The sequence below is a fragment of the Schistocerca gregaria genome, chromosome 5 (assembly GCF_023897955.1).
Source record: "Schistocerca gregaria isolate iqSchGreg1 chromosome 5, iqSchGreg1.2, whole genome shotgun sequence".
Lineage (NCBI taxonomy): Eukaryota > Metazoa > Arthropoda > Insecta > Orthoptera > Acrididae > Schistocerca > Schistocerca gregaria.
Genome location: NC_064924.1, coordinates 600341084 through 600361613, shown reverse-complemented (window position 1 = coordinate 600361613; position 20530 = coordinate 600341084). Strand labels below are relative to the sequence as shown.

Here is a 20530-nt window from a genome sequence, read left to right as displayed (position 1 = left end):
GCAGCAAGAAAAACAAAAACATTTGGTAAAAATTTTGTTATTCCTATCACAAACCTGTTCTCAATAGTCATAAGCAAATGGGTGAATTGACAGATGTGGGCTATTATTTTTTCTTTGTTGAAGTAGGTAACTAACATGCAAACAGTTTCTCTCAAATGACACAGCAATCCCCTGGCCAAAAGAATGATGTCTATGTAACTTTTTAACTGGCTGCCTGAAACAAAAGAACAGCGCAGCATGCAGCAAGTATTTCAGCGGTGGTGGGAGGGCAGGGGGGGGGGGGGGGTTCCACAGTATGACAACTGTGGGTTGTTGCTCTGGCTACAGATCTCATGAGATTAGCTGAACATGTTTTGCGCACCCAGCATGAGCCTCACCTTACCACTTTGTAAATACTAAAGTAAATTTGAAGAGTTATATCTTATCAAGCTGCCACTACTAAACTTTCAAAGTGGTCCTAACAAATTGTGTAAAATATAAAATGAGGCCCAATACTGCTGTAATAAAACCATCACTATATGTCAGAGCTGATGTAATTTGGGTTGAGGGGATGCTCGACATCATGGTCATCAGCGCCGTGACTGAAAGACAACATGCAAATCTCATTGGTGGGGATGAAGGCTGTTCCCACATGTGGAGCAGTTTATAATGTATTAAAGTCTACCATCCTTCCCCACCAGTTCAGGGATGAGGCCTGACAGTTCACACAAAATTTCACCACTCTTAACACTGGTATCAGTATCTGCGAGGATGGTGGACAGATCTCCAGCAAGACCGAGGGCTGCCCTAATATCAGCATACAGAACACACGTAGCCACAATATGCTGAACTGAAAGCAGTACACCACAAACTTCACAGAATGGTGGATCCTCCCACCAGAGGAGGAAGCTATGTGTGAACGGGCTATGCCCAATGCGCACTTTGGTAAGCAAAACCTCCTTCCAGTGACGAGGCTGACATGAAGTCTGCAAGCCTTTGTGGTCAATTTGAGTGACCGCAGTTTGTTGTCTGTCACCTGCAACCATTGGCGCATGATGCATCAGTCAGATAATGAGATAATGGAGTGCAACAGGATGGGGCACTGACTGGCAGCACCATCCCAACATGCTTCCTTGGCAGCTTTGTCAGCCATGTCGTCACCCTGTATCCCAATGTGGCAGGTACCCAGCAAAAGATCACCACCTTGCCACGGCGTTGGAGCTGCTGTAATGGGTCGTGAATGAGCTGAATCAGCGGGTCTACGAGATACATTTGGTGAAGTGCTTGCAGTGCAATAAGTGTGTCAGGACAGACAAGAAAACTCTTACAGTAATGTCTGAACCCTCTCCAGTGCCATCAGAATGCCATTTAACTCTGCATCATAATTTGTACATTGTTCGGAAAAAACACACTTTAAAAACCCTATCAGGGAAAACAACAGAACAACCGAGAATATTCCTCTGCTAGGATCCATCTGTATAAATAACAATAAAGCTATGGGACATACTTAAAATGGACGAAAACAAAAGTTGTAAAATCCAAATCTGGATTACAACTTTTCATGTATTGTGTCAAGCTTAAAATCACTTTGAGCCTCTGAAGACACCATGGCGGCAGTGCGTTCCATCCGTGGGTGTGTATTTTCATGCCTGAGAAATCCAGATCCTTGAGACAGTCTGTAGCACGTATACCAAATGGTGGGGTCGCTTGAGGTCAATTCCTGAACAGTCGTTGGAAGATGCGTTGGATCACTGAACTACATGCCAATGACTGAGGTGGAAAATTTTCAGTGCCTGTCGGTCCAAAAGGATACGTTGCTGAGTCCAGAGTGGTGCTTCACCAGCCTCTGCACACAGACTGAACTGGGCTGGTCCAAAAGGCTCAAGTCGATATCCGAATGTGCTCATGGTGGACAGCATCTAACATGCGAAGATAGGAAGGACGGGCCGATCTGTAGACCATGCTGCCATAGTCTAAGTGTGATCGAACAAGTGCCCTATAAAACTGCAGGAGGCGGGACTTGTCAGCTCCAAGTTTTTCCACCAAGTCATTTCAAAATGTTTAACAACTGGAAGCTCTTTGTAAGTCTTTCAGGTGTGGGAGCCATGTTAATACCATGTCAAATAATAGACCTAAAAAGCACACAGTGTCTTGAAAACATAAAATACGGTCCCCCACTATAAGCTCTGGTTGGTTAAAACTACAACAAGCATTATTAAAATTGACACACAGTCTTCTCAGGTGAGAACTGAAAACCAGTAGTCTGGGCCCAAGTTTCCAGCCTCCTAATGGTCAGCTGTAGCTGCGTGATCGTCGTAAGATCAGAGAAAGAGTAGAAGATTGCAAAGTCATCCACAAACAAAGATCATTTGACAGGGCTCCTGACGGCAAAGGAAATGCCATTGATAGTGATCGTAAACAATGTGCCACTGAGGACATTGCCCTGGGGCACACAATTCTCCCGAACATAGCAATCAGACATGGCATCGCCAATGGGATAAGGAAAACGCCAGTTCTCGAGAAAGGATTGGATCAGGGCCCTGATGATAAATCAACAGTCGTCACTCCACCAAGGTACAGGCCTGGGGATGGACTCAGTGGCAGCCCTATGATCTCATGACTGATATGGACCACCACCTCCTGTGCACAATCCTTTCGTTCAAAAATAGCCTGTTGACTGTACTGTAGCCAATTTTCCCTTTTATCATCCACCTGCGTGGTCTCCTGTTGGCCACAGTCCTAGTCTGCAGATGGATCCACACTGTGAAGTGGTAACTAGAATGTAAATCTGGAGCCATTTCCCACTGAACTGAGTCTTCAATAGCTGGAAAACAAAAACAAAGGTCAATAGCTGAAAAAAGACCCTGTAGCTGTGGAAAAGTGAGTCATCTGACCCACATTCAGAAGGCAGATATTCTCAGAATGGACAAGTCGCTCGATCATCCGACCCCTGGAGCAAGTAGTAGCTGAGCCACACAGCACATTGTGGGCCTTTAAGTCCCCCCACAAGGAGGAATGGGCATGGGAGTGCTTGGAAGAGGTCTGCTGGTGTGTATGCATCCAAAGAGTCATCGGGGGGCAGGTACAAAGAACACACTATGATAGTACAGGGTGAGAGAACTTTCACAGCAATTGCTTGCATGGTCATGGTAAGAGGGATAGGAGAGGAGAGGCATCTCATCAAGGAAAATAGCCACTCCACCTTTAGCCCTGTCTCCAGTAGTATCGTCCTTCCTGTATATGTGGTAGCCCCATAATGCATGTGTGTCTGTGGCTTTAAGAAGTGTTTCTTGTAAGCAGATGCAGAAAGGTTTCTCCTGGACCAGCAGCTGAAATTCTTCCAAATTTGAGGAATATCCATTCAAATTCCACAGCATCACAGAAGTTCCTGTGGAAGCTATTGGTTAGCGATGGTGGTACTTTTCTTTATTCCTCGGAGGTGGTGATTTACCAGAGAGGTCAGGGGGAATGTTAGCCAGTTCCGTGATCTCTGGTTTCTCTGGCAAGCCATATCCTCAAGAGCATAGTCTCCATCAGAAAGTGAGAGAGCTAGTCAATCCAAAGGTTTACCTTCAACTTCCTTGGACTTAGAACTACTTTTCAAAGGATGTTTTCTTTACTGACCGGAGGAGGCAGTTGCCTGGGCTGTGGGGATGGCATAGTTTGCTTCTGATGTTGTGAAGTGGTATGTGGCTTAGATGGTAAGTCTACTTCTGACGGCTTCCGAACGACGTCAGTTGCAAGTGGAGCGTTCACAGGGACCCCATGAGACAGTCCCACAGGGACCCCAAGAGACTTTAGGGAAACTACTGTCAACACAGGCAGAGGCTTGCATGTCTGAGCAAGCCTTATACAACTGGGGGGCCAGCAGGTGCCCCAGAGTTTGCCCCCCCCCCCCCACCCCCCCAAAGACTGTTTTACCTCGACATCATTCACCTCCTCAGCACATAGCACACATTGAGGATATATTAAAAACAAAGATTCCAAGACTTACCAAGCGGGAAAGCGCCGGTAGATAGGCACAATAAATAAAACAAACAAACAAACAAACAAACAAAAACACACACACACACACACACACACACACACACACACACACAGAATTTCGAGCTTTCGCAACCGGCGGCTGCTTCGTCAGGAAAGAGGGAAGGAAAAGGAAAGATGAAAGATGAAAGGATGTGGGTTTTAAGGGAGAGGGTAAGGAGCCATTCCAATCCCGGGAGTGGAAAGACTTACCTTGGGGGAAAAAAGGATAGGTATATACTCGCATGCGCACGCACGCACGCACGCACACATCCATACGTACACAAACACAAGCAGACATATTTAAAGGCAAAGAGTATGGGCAGAGATGTCAGTCGAGGTGGAAGTGTGGAGGCAAAGATGATGATGAATGACAAGTGAGGTATGAGTGGCGGCAACTTGAAATTAACAGAGATTGAGGCCTGGTGCATAACGAGAAGAGAGGATATATTGAAGGGCAAATTCCCATCTGCGGAGTTCGGATAGGTTGGTGTTGGTGGGAAGTATCCAGATAACTCGGACGGTGTAACACTGTGCCAAGATGTGCTGGCCGTGCACCAAGGCATGTTTAGCCACAGGGTGATCCTCATTACCAACAAACACTGTCTGCCTGTGTCCATTCACGCGAATGGACAGTTTGTTGCTGGTCATTCCCACATAGAAAGCGTCACAGTGTAGGCAGGTCAGTTGGTAAATCACGTGGGTGCTTTCACACCTGGCACTGCCTTTGATCGTGTACACCTTCCGGGTTACAGGACTGGAGTAGGTGGTGGTGAGAGGGTGCATGGGACAGGTTTTACACTGGGGGCGGTTGCAAGGGTAGGAGCCAGAGGGTAGGGAAGGTGGTTTGGGGATTTCATAGGGATGAACCAAGAGGTTACGAAGGTTACATGGACGGCTGAAAGACACTCGTGGTGGAGTGGGGAGGATATCATGAAGGATGGATCTCATTTCGGGGCAGGATTTTAGGAAGTCTTATACCTGCTGGAGAGCCCCATTCTGAGCCTGAAAGTGGGGCACTTTTGGGGTTCTTCTGTGAGAGGTTCTGGGTTTGAGGGGATGAGGAAGTGGCTCTGGTTATCTGCTTCTGCACCAGGTCGGGAGGGTAGTTGCGGGATGCGAAAGCTGTTTTCAGGTTGTTGGTGTAATGGTCGAGGGATTCAGGACTGGAGCAGATTCGTTTGCCACGAAGGCCTAGGCTGTAGGGAAGGGACCGTTTGATATGGAATGGGTGGCAGCTGCCATAATGGAGGTACTGTTGCTTGTTGGTGGGTTTGATGTGGACGGATGTGTGAAGCTGGCCATTGGACAGATGGAGGTCAACTTCAAGGAAAGTGGCATGGGATTTGGAGCAGGACCAGGTGAATCTGATGGAACCAAAGGAGTTGAGGTTGGAGAGGAAATTCTGGAGTACTTCTTCACTGTGAGTCCAGATCATGAAGATGACATCAATAAATCTGTACCAAACTTTGGGTTGGCAGGCCTGGGTAACCAAGAAGGCTTCCTCTAAGCGACCCATGAATAGGTTGGCATACGAGGGCGCCATCCTGGTACCCATGGCTGTTCCCTTTAACTGTTGGTATGTCTGGCCTTCAAAAGTGAAGAAGTTGTGGGTCAGGATGAAGCTGCCTAAGGTGACGAGGAAAGAGGTTTTAGGTAGGGTGGCAGGTGATCGGCGTGAAAGGAAGTGCTCCATTGCAGTGAGGCCCTGGACGTGCGGGATATTTGTGTATAGGGAAGTGGCATCAATGGTTACAAGGATGGTTTCCGGGGGTAACAGATTGGGTATGGATTCCAGGCGTTCGAGAAAGTGGTTGGTGTCTTTGATGATGGATGGGAGACTTCATGTAATGGGTTGAAGGTGTTGATCTACGTAGGCAGAGATACGTTCTGTGGGGGCTTGGTAACCAGCTACAATGGGGCGGCCAGGATGTTTGGGTTTGTGAATTTTAATAAGTAGGTAGAAGGTAGGAGTGCGAGGTGTCGGTGGGGTCAGGAGTTTGATGGAGTCAGGTGAAAGGTTTTGTAGGGGGCCTAAGGTTCTGAGGATTCCTTGAAACTCCACCTGGACATCAGGAATGGGATTACCTTGGCAAACTTTGTATGTAGAGTTGTCTGAAAGCTGACGCAGTCCCTCAGCCACATACTCCCGACGATCAAGTACTACGGTCGTGGTCAGCCAGAAGAATGATGATGGATCGGTCAGCTTTCAGATCACGGATAGCCTGGGCTTCGGCTGTGGTGATGTTGGGAGTAGGATTAAGGTTTGTCAAGAAAAATTGAGAGGCGAGGCTGGAAGTGAGAAATTCCTTGAAGGTTTGGAGAGTGTGATTTTGAGGAAGAGGAGGTGGGTCCCGCTGTGATGGAGGATGGAACTGTTCCAGGCAGGGTTCAATTTGGATAGTGTCTTGGGGGGTTGGATCATTAGGAGTGGGTGTGTACCTTCTTCACAGTGCAGGGGTTGAGGCCAAGACCCCATTCTCTGAAATACACAGCATAACTGCTGCTCCACCACATGGTGGTCATTGAAGTATTGCCAGAGCTTACTGTGACAGGACTGGTGGCGCTTACCAGTCTCCAGCTCAGGAACTCCCAGGTCGCCAAGCCCGTACTCAGCGAATGAATGCTGAGCCCCTGATGGGCTCAAGCCTGAAGCCAATTAACTGATCACTAGAAGCTTTGTGAGTGCCATAATATAAAAAAAAGGACACATGGGAGCTGATGGGAAGTTGGCTGAGGAATAAAGAAAGAGAAAGAGAATGTAAAATAAGGAAAACTGTATCTGAGGAGAGCCAGCAAGTAAATATCAGACTACAAATCCAAAGATAGAGTTCAATCCTGAGTGACTTCCGACACTGATGTGTTAAAAAAAGTGTAGCTGCACTGTGGTTTGGAGTACACAGTAAAATGCAGGTCCCATGTAGAGTTTCACTTGTTTGTTTCTAATTATTGGAATCACTTTGAGCAGATTAATGGTACTTTTTTCATGTTTTCTGCAGCTCGTTCTTTTACATTTCTCACAGATGTCATTGGTCTTATTTTCTCTGTGCATTCTAATCTGACAAGTCTTTCACCTCTATCTGTCCAATGCTATAGCCACGTTCTTCAATAGTCTTTCTTGCTCCTAACCCACCTTACATGATTCCCCATTCACGAGTCTGTTTACCAACTGAAGAATTAACACCTTTTTCAAGTAATTTTTGTTTCTTTGGTTGTAGATGATCCACACATTCATTGCTGCCATGTCTAAGATGTTGTGAAATACATTAATCGTTCATCTCCTGTAAGCAACTTTAGTAGAATATTTAAAAATCATTTGTTCATGTCTACACCATATTATGCAGAATTACTAAAGGTAATTTTATTTTACTGGTCCATCTTGATCACAAATTTTTATTAAATTCAAAATTAACAGCCTCAGTTGCAGAGTTACCTAGATTTACCTAGGTTTCAATTGGGATAACCCAACCTTCTTCAGAATTTCACTTACTAATTTTTGTCCATAATGGACATTGTCAAACTAAAAATACTAATACACCAAGTGTCGTCATATTTTAAAAAACTTAACTGAAGCTGCCTCAGTCCCACTTCCTGACCGCGATGCGGCAGCCACGAGTGGTGTACTGGAACTGACAGTAACATCACGAGGCCCGTCTAAGCGGACGCATTACTTCGCGCCTGCGCATAAACTGTGTGATGTGTACTTTTTGGGGTAAGACGCAACCTAACTCTTAAATTAGAATTTACCAAAAAATTAAATAAAATGAAGGTGCAAGTGAGGAAACGGGCGTATATATTAACCTGTGCAGAACGTATTTGGAACTACTGTCTTAACATTTATTGATTATTCTTTGATCTTGATATGAAAAGGACATCACGTGTTTACAATGTGTGACCTGTCTAGGACAATATTGTGCTTAAGCACGAAGTTTAATCACCTAATAAGAACATGGGTGTGGGAAGGACATTAGAATGCCAACATTGTCATTATTATGCCTAGGTGCATAATTTTTAAGACGTAAAGGTTAAGCATTTGCTTAGCTATAGTTCCAACGCATGAACATCCTATTGACTTAGCACACAAATGGTCATGAACGAACTTATGAACAGTCTACATCTAATCTGTAACAGCCAGAAATACTGGCCATATAAAATAATCAGTATTCAAGGTTAGTATACTTGACCTGATGGGCCAGAAACAAGCCAAAACAAACTTATGTACGTGCCAGAATGAGCTTCATGAAGTTATGGTTATAAGTTACAGAAGAGACTAAAGTAGGGGAAAATATGGCGGCAATGGGGCACAATTTCCATTAAGGTAATCCACACATGTACTATAAAAGCTTGTGTGTGGATTACTGCCATCATAATTCAGGCCTGGTGACCACTGCCATTGAATTTAGGGCATGACAGCGGGAATTATTTAAAGCTAACGTGTGACTTTGCGAACATCGCTGCAGTCAACACACTTAAACTATTGACCAACGATGGTCAATTATGCTCGAAGCTAAAGTGTGACTTGGCGAACAGCGTTCCAGTCAACAAAGATCAATATGTACTTAAAGAACTAGTTTAAACTATGTGAGGATGACGAGAAAATGGTTAAATTGTAATGTGATTAGGCAAGCATCGCTCCAAAGGACGTCTTTAAACGTCATTGAGTAAGATCAATTCCATCTGATCTAGCTAGTCTAACCAAACTTACATATCCAGTAGATTGTGGTGGGGTGACGTTATCCTCCCGAGATACTTATATGGATACGACTGCCATTAATTAAGTTAGTAATTTCCGGTCATATTGAAACACTAAGTGGTAGCACCTATATTCTATACTAGAGTAGTGACTTGGTGATCGTCATTCCGGTTACTGAGGCTGTTAATTTTGAATTTAATATTTATACAGTTGCTGACAGGGCCGCGAAATGCTGAAAGTATTGAAACAAATTTTTATATTTCACTTTGACTGGTTTTGGCAACTGCCCTCTTCAAATATGTTACAAAAACAGGAAGGTGTAACCCACTAACCTAGTTTGGTGACAATCTATAAAAGTCCTGGTGCTACATAAGAAAGATAAAATGTTTGCATGTATACCAGCTAGACATACCATAAAATATTCTGATGTAGTATCAACATCAAAATAAACATGTAGGTACATAGTTAAGTGCTGGTAATGATCAGAATGTGTCTGATATGTATACAAGGAAACCAAGGCTTAGCTGTTAGTTTCAAGACAATTATGGGATATAAGTTAGAATTTTTGTTCTTCATGCAATTAGGAGTTTCTCCTAAGTCTTGCTCATTGTTCCTACTGTGGTCATTTTCTTCTGTTGAGGTTTCTTGTGAGACTGGAGCAATGTGAAGTTGTCTGTTGTTCCATTTGGTTGTCCGGATGGGTTAACTTCTTACCAAGGTATGGGAAGGTATTGAAATTTACTCTTTGCCATGTCTGCAGCTATTCAAGACACAAGTTCGTATTTGTCAGATGTGTTTGCTATAAATTGTGTAAACCAGCACCTTGCTTCACTTGGAGATAACTGGTCATTAACTGTAATATTTTTAATACGTTGGTAACAGCGGAAGATGTTTTGTACGAGCTTCTTCCGTACAGCGTCTGTCCAGTTGCCATAAATAAAGATTACTTAATGTAAGCAGCTATTTGGTGTGTGCACTCTAACAATCGTATAAAGATCACTAATTACAGTAACAACAAGGCATTTACAGTCTTTTTCCTCTACTCCATATATGAGTAGAACAGGAAAAATCCTTAGTAACTGGTGCAATGGAATGTACCCCCTGCTATGCACTTCAGTGATTTGCAGGGTAAAGCTGTAGATATATATGTAAGGATTAGTATTTAGCATTTACTGGGATTTCATGTTTTAACAGCTCTACATCCATCAATGGCACATTGTGCTGCAATGTTGGTATTAGTCCACAATAATTTACCAGTTGATCATACTGAGGTTATTCGATGATTACTATTTTTGTCTGATTTGGATTGTAAAGTAATGTGAAACTCCCCGTCCTATGTGGAGACCAGTGATGGCATTGTGTGCATATCACTGGCGATGTTTTCTTTATTTTAGTTAAAGAAGTTGTTGCAACAATTACACTTTGCCAATTAAAGATTGTCCTGTCTGTTGAAAAACAGCTAGCACTTGTTCTGTCTAAAATGTTGAACAAAATAGGAGCACAGAGAATTTATTGTTTATAAGCTGAATGTGTTTGTGAGATATTTATGTAGGAGCAAGCCCAGATTTCAACGAAACCAGTACTAACACTAGAATTAGCTACTCAAGGAGAAACAAAAATATCCCCAACATCAACCACTGGAGAAAACAGGGAAAACTCCTAAACAAAATATGCGCTTTTATGGAAAAATACTCATCTACAAATATCAAACTCAAGGAAGTAGAAACACTCCCAGAAAAGAAAAAAAAAAAAAAAGAGACCATCATCTGCACAGAAGACTCTCCCATGGTCTGGCAACCCAGTGGAAGATCAAAGACAGCCTGTGTGAAATATGAGGACTACTTGCACACCTGGAGGAGGACCCAGACTCAGCACCACACCCAGTCAAGACTCAAAATGAAGCAGCAAAAGCAAGTTAAGCCCCAGATCTCAGGACTAAGTGCTGCCCCTGCATATTTCACCAAAATGTGCATTGGCTAACAAATAAAATTGATGAAATTCAAATATTGCTAGAAAATGAACTTAAAGACATTTCAGTCCTGTGCATAAAGTGAATACTGGCTACAGGAAACACTGAAAATGGTATATCTTCCAGACTTCACGCTAGGCAGTCCTTTTTGCAAGAACACAGAAGGTTATGGTGGCAGTTATATCTATGTTAGAAGCGATATCAAATTTGTGCCCATTCAGTTTCTGGAAGCTATTCAAAAAACTGGAAATATTAGGTGTTTAACTGTTAAATGAAAATATGACCATAATTTGTTTGTACAGGACTCCTGATAGTGATGAACACATTGTTATAAAATTTAGAATACCTCCTCCATGTGTTATCAAAGATGAAAGGAGGTCTGATTATTTGTGGTGTCTTTAATATTGACTTTCTGTAAAATCAAAACAGTAAGCTGACTTACTGAAACTCCTCTTAACATTTAACTTCAAACCTACTACAGAAACAACAACAAGTGTAACAAACACATCAGCCACCACAACCACCCATTTTTTTACTGATTCTTACAAAATGTAATGCAGAATGTTTCACCACAGTTTTTGGGGATCATACTACACAGATATCACTGAAAATGGATCATCCTGTACATACTAAGAGAACATTAGTAACCACTGTCAGAAATTTCAGTGAAAAAAAGAAATCCATTTATTAACTGCTTAACTAAAGAGACCTGGAGAAAGTATACAGCTGTAGTAACACAAACGAAAAATTTGTTAAGTTCACAAGCACCTTCCAGCATTATTTTTAACTGTGCTTCCCAGCCAGAAAAAAATTACAAAATTTAGTTGGATAACTGCAAGCATAAAAGTTTCACTAAAGGAAAACATTTCTCTATACCATAGCCAAGCAAACCAAAACATGTCCAGGATTTGACATTTATTTTAAAAGTTATCAGAAGGACAAAAAAGCTAACAAATGACTACATGGAAAAAGCTACAAGTAAAACAAAAGCAATGGGGGCCATTGTTACAAGAGAAACTGGCAAAATTCAGGAGAAACTGATGTCTATCTGCGTTATAATGGAGACAAAATTTCTGACACAGAGTAGTTGATGTATTTAACGTATATTTCACAGAAATAGCAAACAACTGTATGGAGAAACAGCAAAAAACACCTTTTGGAAACCGATAAGCAGAAAATTAACTAGCATGAAAAAACAATCTATGTGTCCAATAGACGAAAAGGAAATTCTGAATATTATATAGGCATTAAAACTAAAATTTGCTTCAGGTAGAAAATGTCCCTGATCACATATTTTAAAAAAAATTGTGACAGTATTGATTAAGTGCCTAACTTATCTTCGCAACTCTTCATTGTTTAGTGGTATTTTCCCAGAAAAACTAAAAATGTCCAAGGTAAGACCTCTTTTTAAGGAGGTAGACAAGACAATTTAAAAGAACTACATGGCAATATCTGTTGTCTACAGAAGGCAGATTTCATTCATATAAAAATTTTTGTATCAGTACCCAACATGGCTTCAGAAAACTCAAAACAGAAACTGCCATTTTTTACTTTGTCCGCGAAGCCTAGATGGCAAAGATAAAAAATAACCTTTATCAGCACTATTTCTGGACTTCACAAAAGTTTTGATGTGATAGACCACAACTTACTACAAAAATTGGAGTATGTGTGGAAGTGGGGGTCTGGCAAATGAGTAGGTGACATACCTGAAAATCAGAGAGCAGATAGTTGAAGTCTTGCATTAGGAACAAAACATTATGTACACCTACCAATCTAAAAAATAAGTATGGTGTGCCCCCAAGGTTCTATCAAGCACCCAGTGTTGTTCGTAATACTTTTCAATGACATAGAATCATAGAAAGATTACCAAACATAAAATCTGCAGATGACATGACTGTATTGATAAAAGCCAAAACTGCTGCAGAACTACAATATGAATTACAAAATTGTACCATACACATTACAAAATGTGTATCGCAAAATCTTACTACTAACAACGAGAAAACTGTTATATTGCACCTTCATACCAAGCACAAGAAACAAACATTAACCCCGCCATAAGTCTTATTAATAAAAAAATTAGAAACTACAAACCCAACAACATTTCTAAGATTATAGATACAGGACAACTTTAAGTGGAGCACACACATCCAATACATCAGCAAGAAGCTTAGCACAATGTACTATGGCATAGAAATACTTGCTACATATACAATGAAAGAAACACTAAAAAATATGTATTATTCCCTAACAATCACTGCTGCAATATGGGATGATTTTTTGGGGAAATTTCTCAATAAGCAAAAGCTGTTTCATAGCGCAGAAGAGGATCATTAGGGCATTGAAAATACCACACAAAAAAATTCCTGCGAACCACTTTTTAAATCACTCCAGATACTACCATTACTACACCTGTACATTCTTGAAAAAATTACATACCTAAAGAAAATTTCAGAAACTAAAATCCACTCAGTATCTACAAATCGAGCAGTCCACACACATGACACCAGGCAAAAGTCAGGCTTCCAGAGCAAACATGCATACACAACTCTCAGACAAAATGGAACACTGCAAACTGACAAAAAACTTTACTATAAACTTTCCCATCATATCAAGGAAATAAAAGAAACACACATTCAAAGCAGCTTTGAAAACATTTACAAGACAGGTACTGTTGCGCTGCAGATGAATATCTGTTAATTTAAATTTAAATTATTTCCTCTCTGTATTGTATATCTGAAACTGCTTTTGTTGTCTATGGTACTATATAACAGGCTGTACTATTATACTAATGTACAGTATTATGTGCTCAAATGATTTCTGTCACTGAATCAATGTTACTGTTATGTAACATGTATTTAAAAAAATTTATTATTGTACAACATGAGCTATGTCCTATAGCAAATATTTGATGAATGCATGCTTAACAAAGTAAATAAATAAAACTGATGTGGTTAAGTGAGGAGAAGATAGGTAGGTTGTTTGGTTGGTTTGTTTAAAAGAGGGGAGAAGGGACCAAACTGCTAGGTCATTGGTCTCATGTTCTAAATAAAACAATGCCACAAGTGTGAGAATAAAACAAGAAAACTGACAACACAAAACGGAGAGAAAGGAAAAACCATAAGAATGACGGAACGGCTACAAACACTTAAATGAACAAAAGGGAAGAAGAAAACCCAGAACAGATTAAATCGACGAAACATTACAACGGCTGGCTGACCATGCGAATAAAAAGGAGAAGCCAGCCCCTCGGCAACAATTAAAACCTCCACCCTAAAAGCAATAGCATAGAGGACACAGAGAGACAAACGACACGCGCTAAAACTTAGATCAAATGATAAAACCCACTCTCACGAATAAAATTTAAGACTAAATCAGCTGATTATGTGCAGCCAGATAAAATTAGTAGCAACGAGCCCAATAACCAAAGATTGCATAGCAGGGCATTCAAAGTGGAACAGTGCACCAGAATATGGGCCACTGTAAGCTGGGTACCGCATCGACACAGGCGGGTCTTCACGGCACAGAGGTAGCCATGGGTCATCCAAGCGTGGCCAATACACAGCCGGCAGAGAACCACAGGGCCCCTGCGAGATGCCTGCATGGAGGACAGCCACACATTCATAGTCTCCTTAATGGCACGCAGTTTGTTGTGCATGCTGAGGTTATGCCATTTCGTCTCCCAATGCAACAAAATCTTGCGGCAAAAGACAGAACACAGGACAATTTCAGAGATGCCCATCTCCACAAGCGGTTTCTGTGTAGCCTGTTCAGCCAACCTAATGGAAAGTTTGTTGCCTGGGATTCCAATGCGACCTGGAGTCCACACAAACACCACTGAATGACCGGACCGTTCAAGGGCAGCGATGGACTCCTGGATGGTCACTACCAAAGGATGATGAGGGTAGCACTGGTCGATAGCTTGTAGGCTGCGCAAGGAGTCACTACACACAAGAAACAATTCCCCAGGACATTAACAGATGTGCTAAAGAGCATGAGATACAGCCACTAGCTCTGCAATGAAAACACTGCAGCCATTGGGCAAGGGATGGTGTTCAATATGTCCTCCATGGACATACGCGAAGACAATGTGACCATCGAGCCATCGGTATAAACCACTTCATGGCCTCGGTACAGTCAAGAATCGAGACAAAGTAACAGCAAAGAGAAGCGGGTAGAGCTGATTCCTTTGGGTCATGTAAAAGGTCCATGTGAAGCCACAGCCTAGGTGTACACCAAGGAGGTGTACATGAATGGACCTTGAGTATAGGTGATAAAGGCAAGGACTCCAGTTCAGATAGAAGGGGTCGGACGTGAACTGCAATTGTAAGCCCTGACCTGAGCCACTGATGTGGGAGATAAACTGCCATGGGTGGGACAAGTAAACGGTGATTCGGATGCACAGGAGACCTACAAACATGTGCAATGTAACTGGCGAGCAGTTGCGCACACCTGACCCGCAATGGAGGGACTCCAGCCTCCGCCAAGACACTCATCACCCGACTTGTCCTTCAATCTCCCGTTGCTAGTCTAATGCTTGAGTAAATGCAAAGCTGAGGGCATAGCCCAACCATAAACCAGACTCCCATAGTGAAGGCAGCATTGAACAAGGGCTCTGTAGAGCTGCAGCAGCATAGAGCGAGCTGCACCCCAGTTGGAGTTGCTCAGATAGCGGAGGGCGTTGAGGTGCTGTCAGCACTTCCCCTTAAGCTAAAGAAGGAGAGGAAGCCAAGTCAATCAGGCATCGAAAAGTAGTCCTAAAAAATCAATATGTCTCCATTACAGTGAAGGCATCGTCATTAAGGTAAAGTTCTTGTTCTGGATGAATGGTACAACACCAACGGAAGAGGATGAAACATGACTTTTTGGCCGAAAACTGTAAGCCATGTTCCATGACTGTGCCTTGTGGATGACTCCCCGTAGGCACCGCCCAGCAACACCAGTACTGGTGGAGCAGTACAAATTGCACAAGTCATCCGCATACAGACTGTTAATGGCCACTAAAAATAGACATACACCCAATACAGAGCCCTGCAGCACCCCATTCTCCTGGATGGGCGGAGGAGGGGTGGGGGAGGGGGGGGAATGACTATGGGAAGCTCCAGATTGGACACGTGAAGTATGAAGTAACAGGAAATCCTGGATAAAAATTGGGAGCAGGCCTCTGAGACCCCACTTGTGTAATATGGCAAGAATACGATGTTGCCAGGTGGTGTCGCACACTTTTTGTAAATAAAAGAAGACGGCAACCACATGTTGACATCTCAAAAAGGTTGTTCAGATGGCAGACTCGAGGGACACGATTATCAGGGGTGGAGCAAACCAGACGAAAACCGTCCTGTCACGGATCCAGTAGGCCATGTGACTCCAGGACCCGAACCGACCCAACCGCTGACAGCATATGTTACAGCAGCTTACAAATAACGTTGGTGAGGCTGATGGGTCGATGCTATCCACATCAAGTGAGTTTTTGCCAGTTTTGAGCACTGGAACGATGGTGCTCTCCTACCAGTGCAATGGAAAGATGCCATTACACCAGATCCGGTTGAAGATCACGAGGAGATGTCGCTTGTAGTCAGACAAGAGAAGTTTAATCATCTAACTGTGGATCCGATGTAGCCCAGGAGCTGTGTGGGGGCAGTGGGCAAGGACACTGAGGAGCTCCCACTCTGAACGGGACATTATAGGATTCACTGTGGTGTGTAGTGAATGAGAGGACTTTCCCTTCCAGCTGCTGTTTGGGAGTATGAAAGGCAGAGGTCTAGTTCTGACAGTAAATTTTTGACATCTCTGCCTCGGCCAGTAAGCACAGTGCCACCCCACAAGGGGTTTTGGGCTTTAAACTCTCCCAAAAATAGGGAAGGTTTAGGGAGTAGTTGAATCAGTGCACCGAAAGCTTTCAGGGGTACTGCACCATCTGGAGGAAGATACACATTGCAGACAGTTATTTCCTGTGTCGTCCTTTCCCTGACAGGCACAGTTTCAAGAGGGGTTTGAAGGGGCTTAGGTTCACTGCATACTGAGTTCAGGACAGACACAATCTCTACCTGACACACTATAAGTCACTATGGTTCTTTCAATATCCCCAATAGCCTGTCAGGTGTTGTATGTATATGATAAAACTTTACCATAATTTTGACGTGTCTGCTGTACCTGAATCAAATGATTTAGATTATGTACATTACGAGACTAATAAACCACAATTCACAATAACTTTATCTAGTTCTTCCATTTTAGGAACAACTTGATATGCTTCAGAAACTAAAATTGTCGAGTCCTAAATAAAGAAAAGAAATAAAATAAATAAGCATTCAGCCAAAAATTACATAGCATTCTAGTACAGTTAAATGGCTAAATTTAGCAATGAACCTGTCACAAACAGGTTTAAAACCACCAAATAAACAGCAAAATGAATATTTGAACAATAAAGACAATCAACAAAATTCCAAATTTTAGGTGACATTTTTGCACCTTACCCAAAGAGCAAGGAAAATAAGTTTTTCTAATAGAATGAAACGTGCTCTGTTGAAGGGTGTTAATGAATGTAATGTCGTAGGTATCCATTTGGAGATACACGACTTTGAACATGGGTATATTTTGATACATTCACGTTTTTTTAGCAAATTTAAAGGACAGTAGCACAGTAACTAAACACACAAGCCAGGACAAAATTTATGATATACTAAACACCCAGACAGACAATAGTTTGGCAAAAGACCAGGTCCATAGCGCACTTTCTCCACTACTTATGCCTCATTAAACTATGGGGCAAATTTCTCGCGACATGATTTGTTGCCCACTTTGAATTGAGGTTATACCAAATACATTGCTTTCTGAACTCTACTTGCAACATTTGTGTTTAGAGCACACAAAGTTGTACCACTTTACCCAGAAGCAAGAGTCTAGCTCATTTACATTAGGAACAGTGGAATGCCAAACTTGACTATTTCTTCACGACTTTTTGGTCTCTGTAAAAGTGATCCTCAGGAAAATGTTTTTAGCACCTCAACCAAGTTGCAGGTGAGCCTGAAACTTTGCATAAGTTCATGTAGGGCTCTCAGGTACATCCTGCACAAATTTCATCAAAATTGAAGATGGTCGAGCTGGGAGCGCAAGGGCACTTCACGCGGAATGTCCCAGCTATATGAGGTACTGACACTGAAGTGTCAGTGCATGAATTCATGCAGGACAAACTGGAAATTTGAGGTTGATACATTGTATTACATGTTCCAAGAAATATCCTTATAGTGTTATTTATTGCAGTGCTATTATTTATTAATGTAAACATCATTGTACCTGTATTGTAAATTTTTGATATGTCTCCTGTGTGCAAACAAAATGGACTGCAAATGTACACCATGAGATGAATAAAACAATTCACAAAAAATCAAATATTCTTGACATCAATTTGTTGTGGAATCTTAGAACATATTTTGAGCTCAAACATAATAAGCTATCTTTAACAGAATGACCTCCTTAATGCAAACTAGCTTTTATTTTAATAACATCGATCATATGAAACTCTACTCTCACTTCTCTCACATGAAATAGCCTATTGAAAGCTTTGGATCAAGGCAGCCAGGTAGTGCAGTGTTTCGACTTCTGAAAAGCATTTGACTCAGTACCACATCTACATCTATTATCAAAAATTCAACCAAAAAGGGGTATCAAATGGAATTTGTGACTTTTGGTAGGGGGGACACAGCATGTTATTTTGGATAGATAGTCATCATCAGATGCAGAGGTAACTTGGCATGTGCCCCAGAGAAGTGTATTGGGACTCTTTCTGTTCATTTTGTCTATTAATGATCTTTCAGACAATATTTATATTAAAATCGGGCTTTTTGCAGTTAATGCAGTTATGTACATTTAAGTACTATCAGAGGCTGTATAAATATTCAGTCAGATCTTTAGATTTCAACATGATGCAGAAATTGGCAACTTGCTGTACATGCACAAGATTGTAAAATTATACACTTCATGGAGAAAAAAAAAAAAAAAAAAAAAAAAAAAAAAAAAAAAAAAAAAAAAAAAAAAAGGAAATATAGTATCTTTGGACTATAACACCAATGACTCACTGATTGAACCCAATTACCACGGTATAACACTTTGTAGGGATATGAAATGGAATCATCACATAGGTTCAGTTGTGGGTAAAGCAGGTGGAAGAGTTTTGTTTATTGGTAGAATACTGGGAAAGTGCATTCAGTCTACAAAGAAAATTGCTTACAAATCATTCGTGCGACAGTTCTAGAATATTGCTCAAGTGTGTGGGACCTGTACCAGATAGGACTAACAGGGGATACTGAACGTATAACGAGTAGGGCAGCACGAATGGTTAAAGGTTGGTTTAATCTGTGGCAGAGGGTCACAGAATACTGAAGGAACTGAACTAGGAGGGCATTTGAAGATATATGTACACTATACTGAGAAAATCTTAACTGAGTTTCAAGAACTGGCTTTAAATGATTACTCTAGGGATATACTAGAAGCCCCTATGTATTGCTCACAGAGGGATCTTGAGGATAAGATTAGAATAATTACCACATGCACAGAGGCATTCAAACAATCTCTTTCCCCACACTCCCATATGTGTTGAACAGGAAGAACGCCTAGTTGCTGGTACACTGGGGCATGTCTTCTGCGATGAACCATATGGCAGTTTGAAGGGTGTAGGTGTAGCTGTAGACACAGATCTGCCGAAATCTTTAGGTTCCGCTACTTACACTATTAGTGTACTGCAAATTTTGATGATAAACGTATCAGTAAATTTGTCTATTAACCTATTTTGATTCACTGCTTTCATACGACATTTTGGTGTCATTTATCATTAAGGGAAAAGTATTCATTGCACAAAAGTGTGTAATCGGGGTAATACGTGGAGCTGACCCAAGATCACCTCGCAGACGCATTTCAGGGACTGACTGAGGATATTCACAGTACCTTTGCAATACATATATTCACTTATTGATTTTGTTAATAATCCACACCGAGAATAATTGCTAATTACATAGCTGCAACACTAGAAGAAATGATTTGTGGTATTATGGTTTAAATCTGACTTTGGCACAGAAAGGAGTAAATTATTCTGCCACAAAAGTGTTTGGCCATCAACCGAATAGCATTACAAGTAAAAGAGGTCCAATCATCATCTAAAAACAAATTTCAAGGATTTCTGAATGACGACTGATGCTATTCAATAGACGAATTATTTTGATATGAAACAGAAAAAATATATTGTATAAATATAACTTAAATTGACACGTTCCACATCGTTACGAAATGTACTGTTAAAGGAATAAACCTTACTCCGACGTACCACTACACGTAGAATAATATATGCATTTGTTTCGGTCGTACTTCATATATAAAACATAATATTATCTCAGTTACCTTCTGCATATCGCCATCCATAATGAACTATATTTACAACTGTCAAACCCTATACAGTGACAGTCAACAGCTCAAATACACTCGCGCCAAAATTTGTGATAGCGTCAAAGATAGAAACCTGAGTCAGAAGAAAATTTGTTGTATCAAATAACATCATAAAATATTATCGTATTACTCGAAGTATGATAACAAGGGGCAGTTTTTAATTTATTAATAACAAAACGACCAACTTACCATAATTATATCCTATGAAACCAATACGGCTCATACAATATTTGAATAACATTTACTAACTATCTAAGTTGATCCTACTGCAATATTATAATACAAAATCTACTTTGCAATAGAGAAGGCCAAAATTCAAATTTCTATTATTTCATTAATGTGTTATTTCATTTTCAGTTGCTGTTTGTCAACAATACTCCGTTGTTTTGACACCTATATAGATGGCTCTGTCCTCAATTATCGTTAAA

General features: G+C 41.3%; 1 protein-coding gene across 1 annotated transcript in view; it reads right to left on the bottom strand.

The window, feature by feature from the left end:
- The window catches only part of LOC126272488 (chromosome partition protein Smc-like), a 52976-nt gene extending 32483 nt beyond the window's left edge, over nucleotides 1-20493 (bottom strand). The window contains exons 1-2 of the mRNA XM_049975375.1: nucleotides 20292-20493; nucleotides 20058-20175 (exon numbers count right to left, since the gene is read on the bottom strand). Of these exons, the coding sequence (XP_049831332.1) occupies nucleotides 20058-20078 (21 nt within the window). The 5' untranslated portion in view covers nucleotides 20079-20175; nucleotides 20292-20493. The remainder of the gene's footprint in view (nucleotides 1-20057; nucleotides 20176-20291) is intronic.
- Nucleotides 20494-20530: the final 37 nt, after the last annotated feature.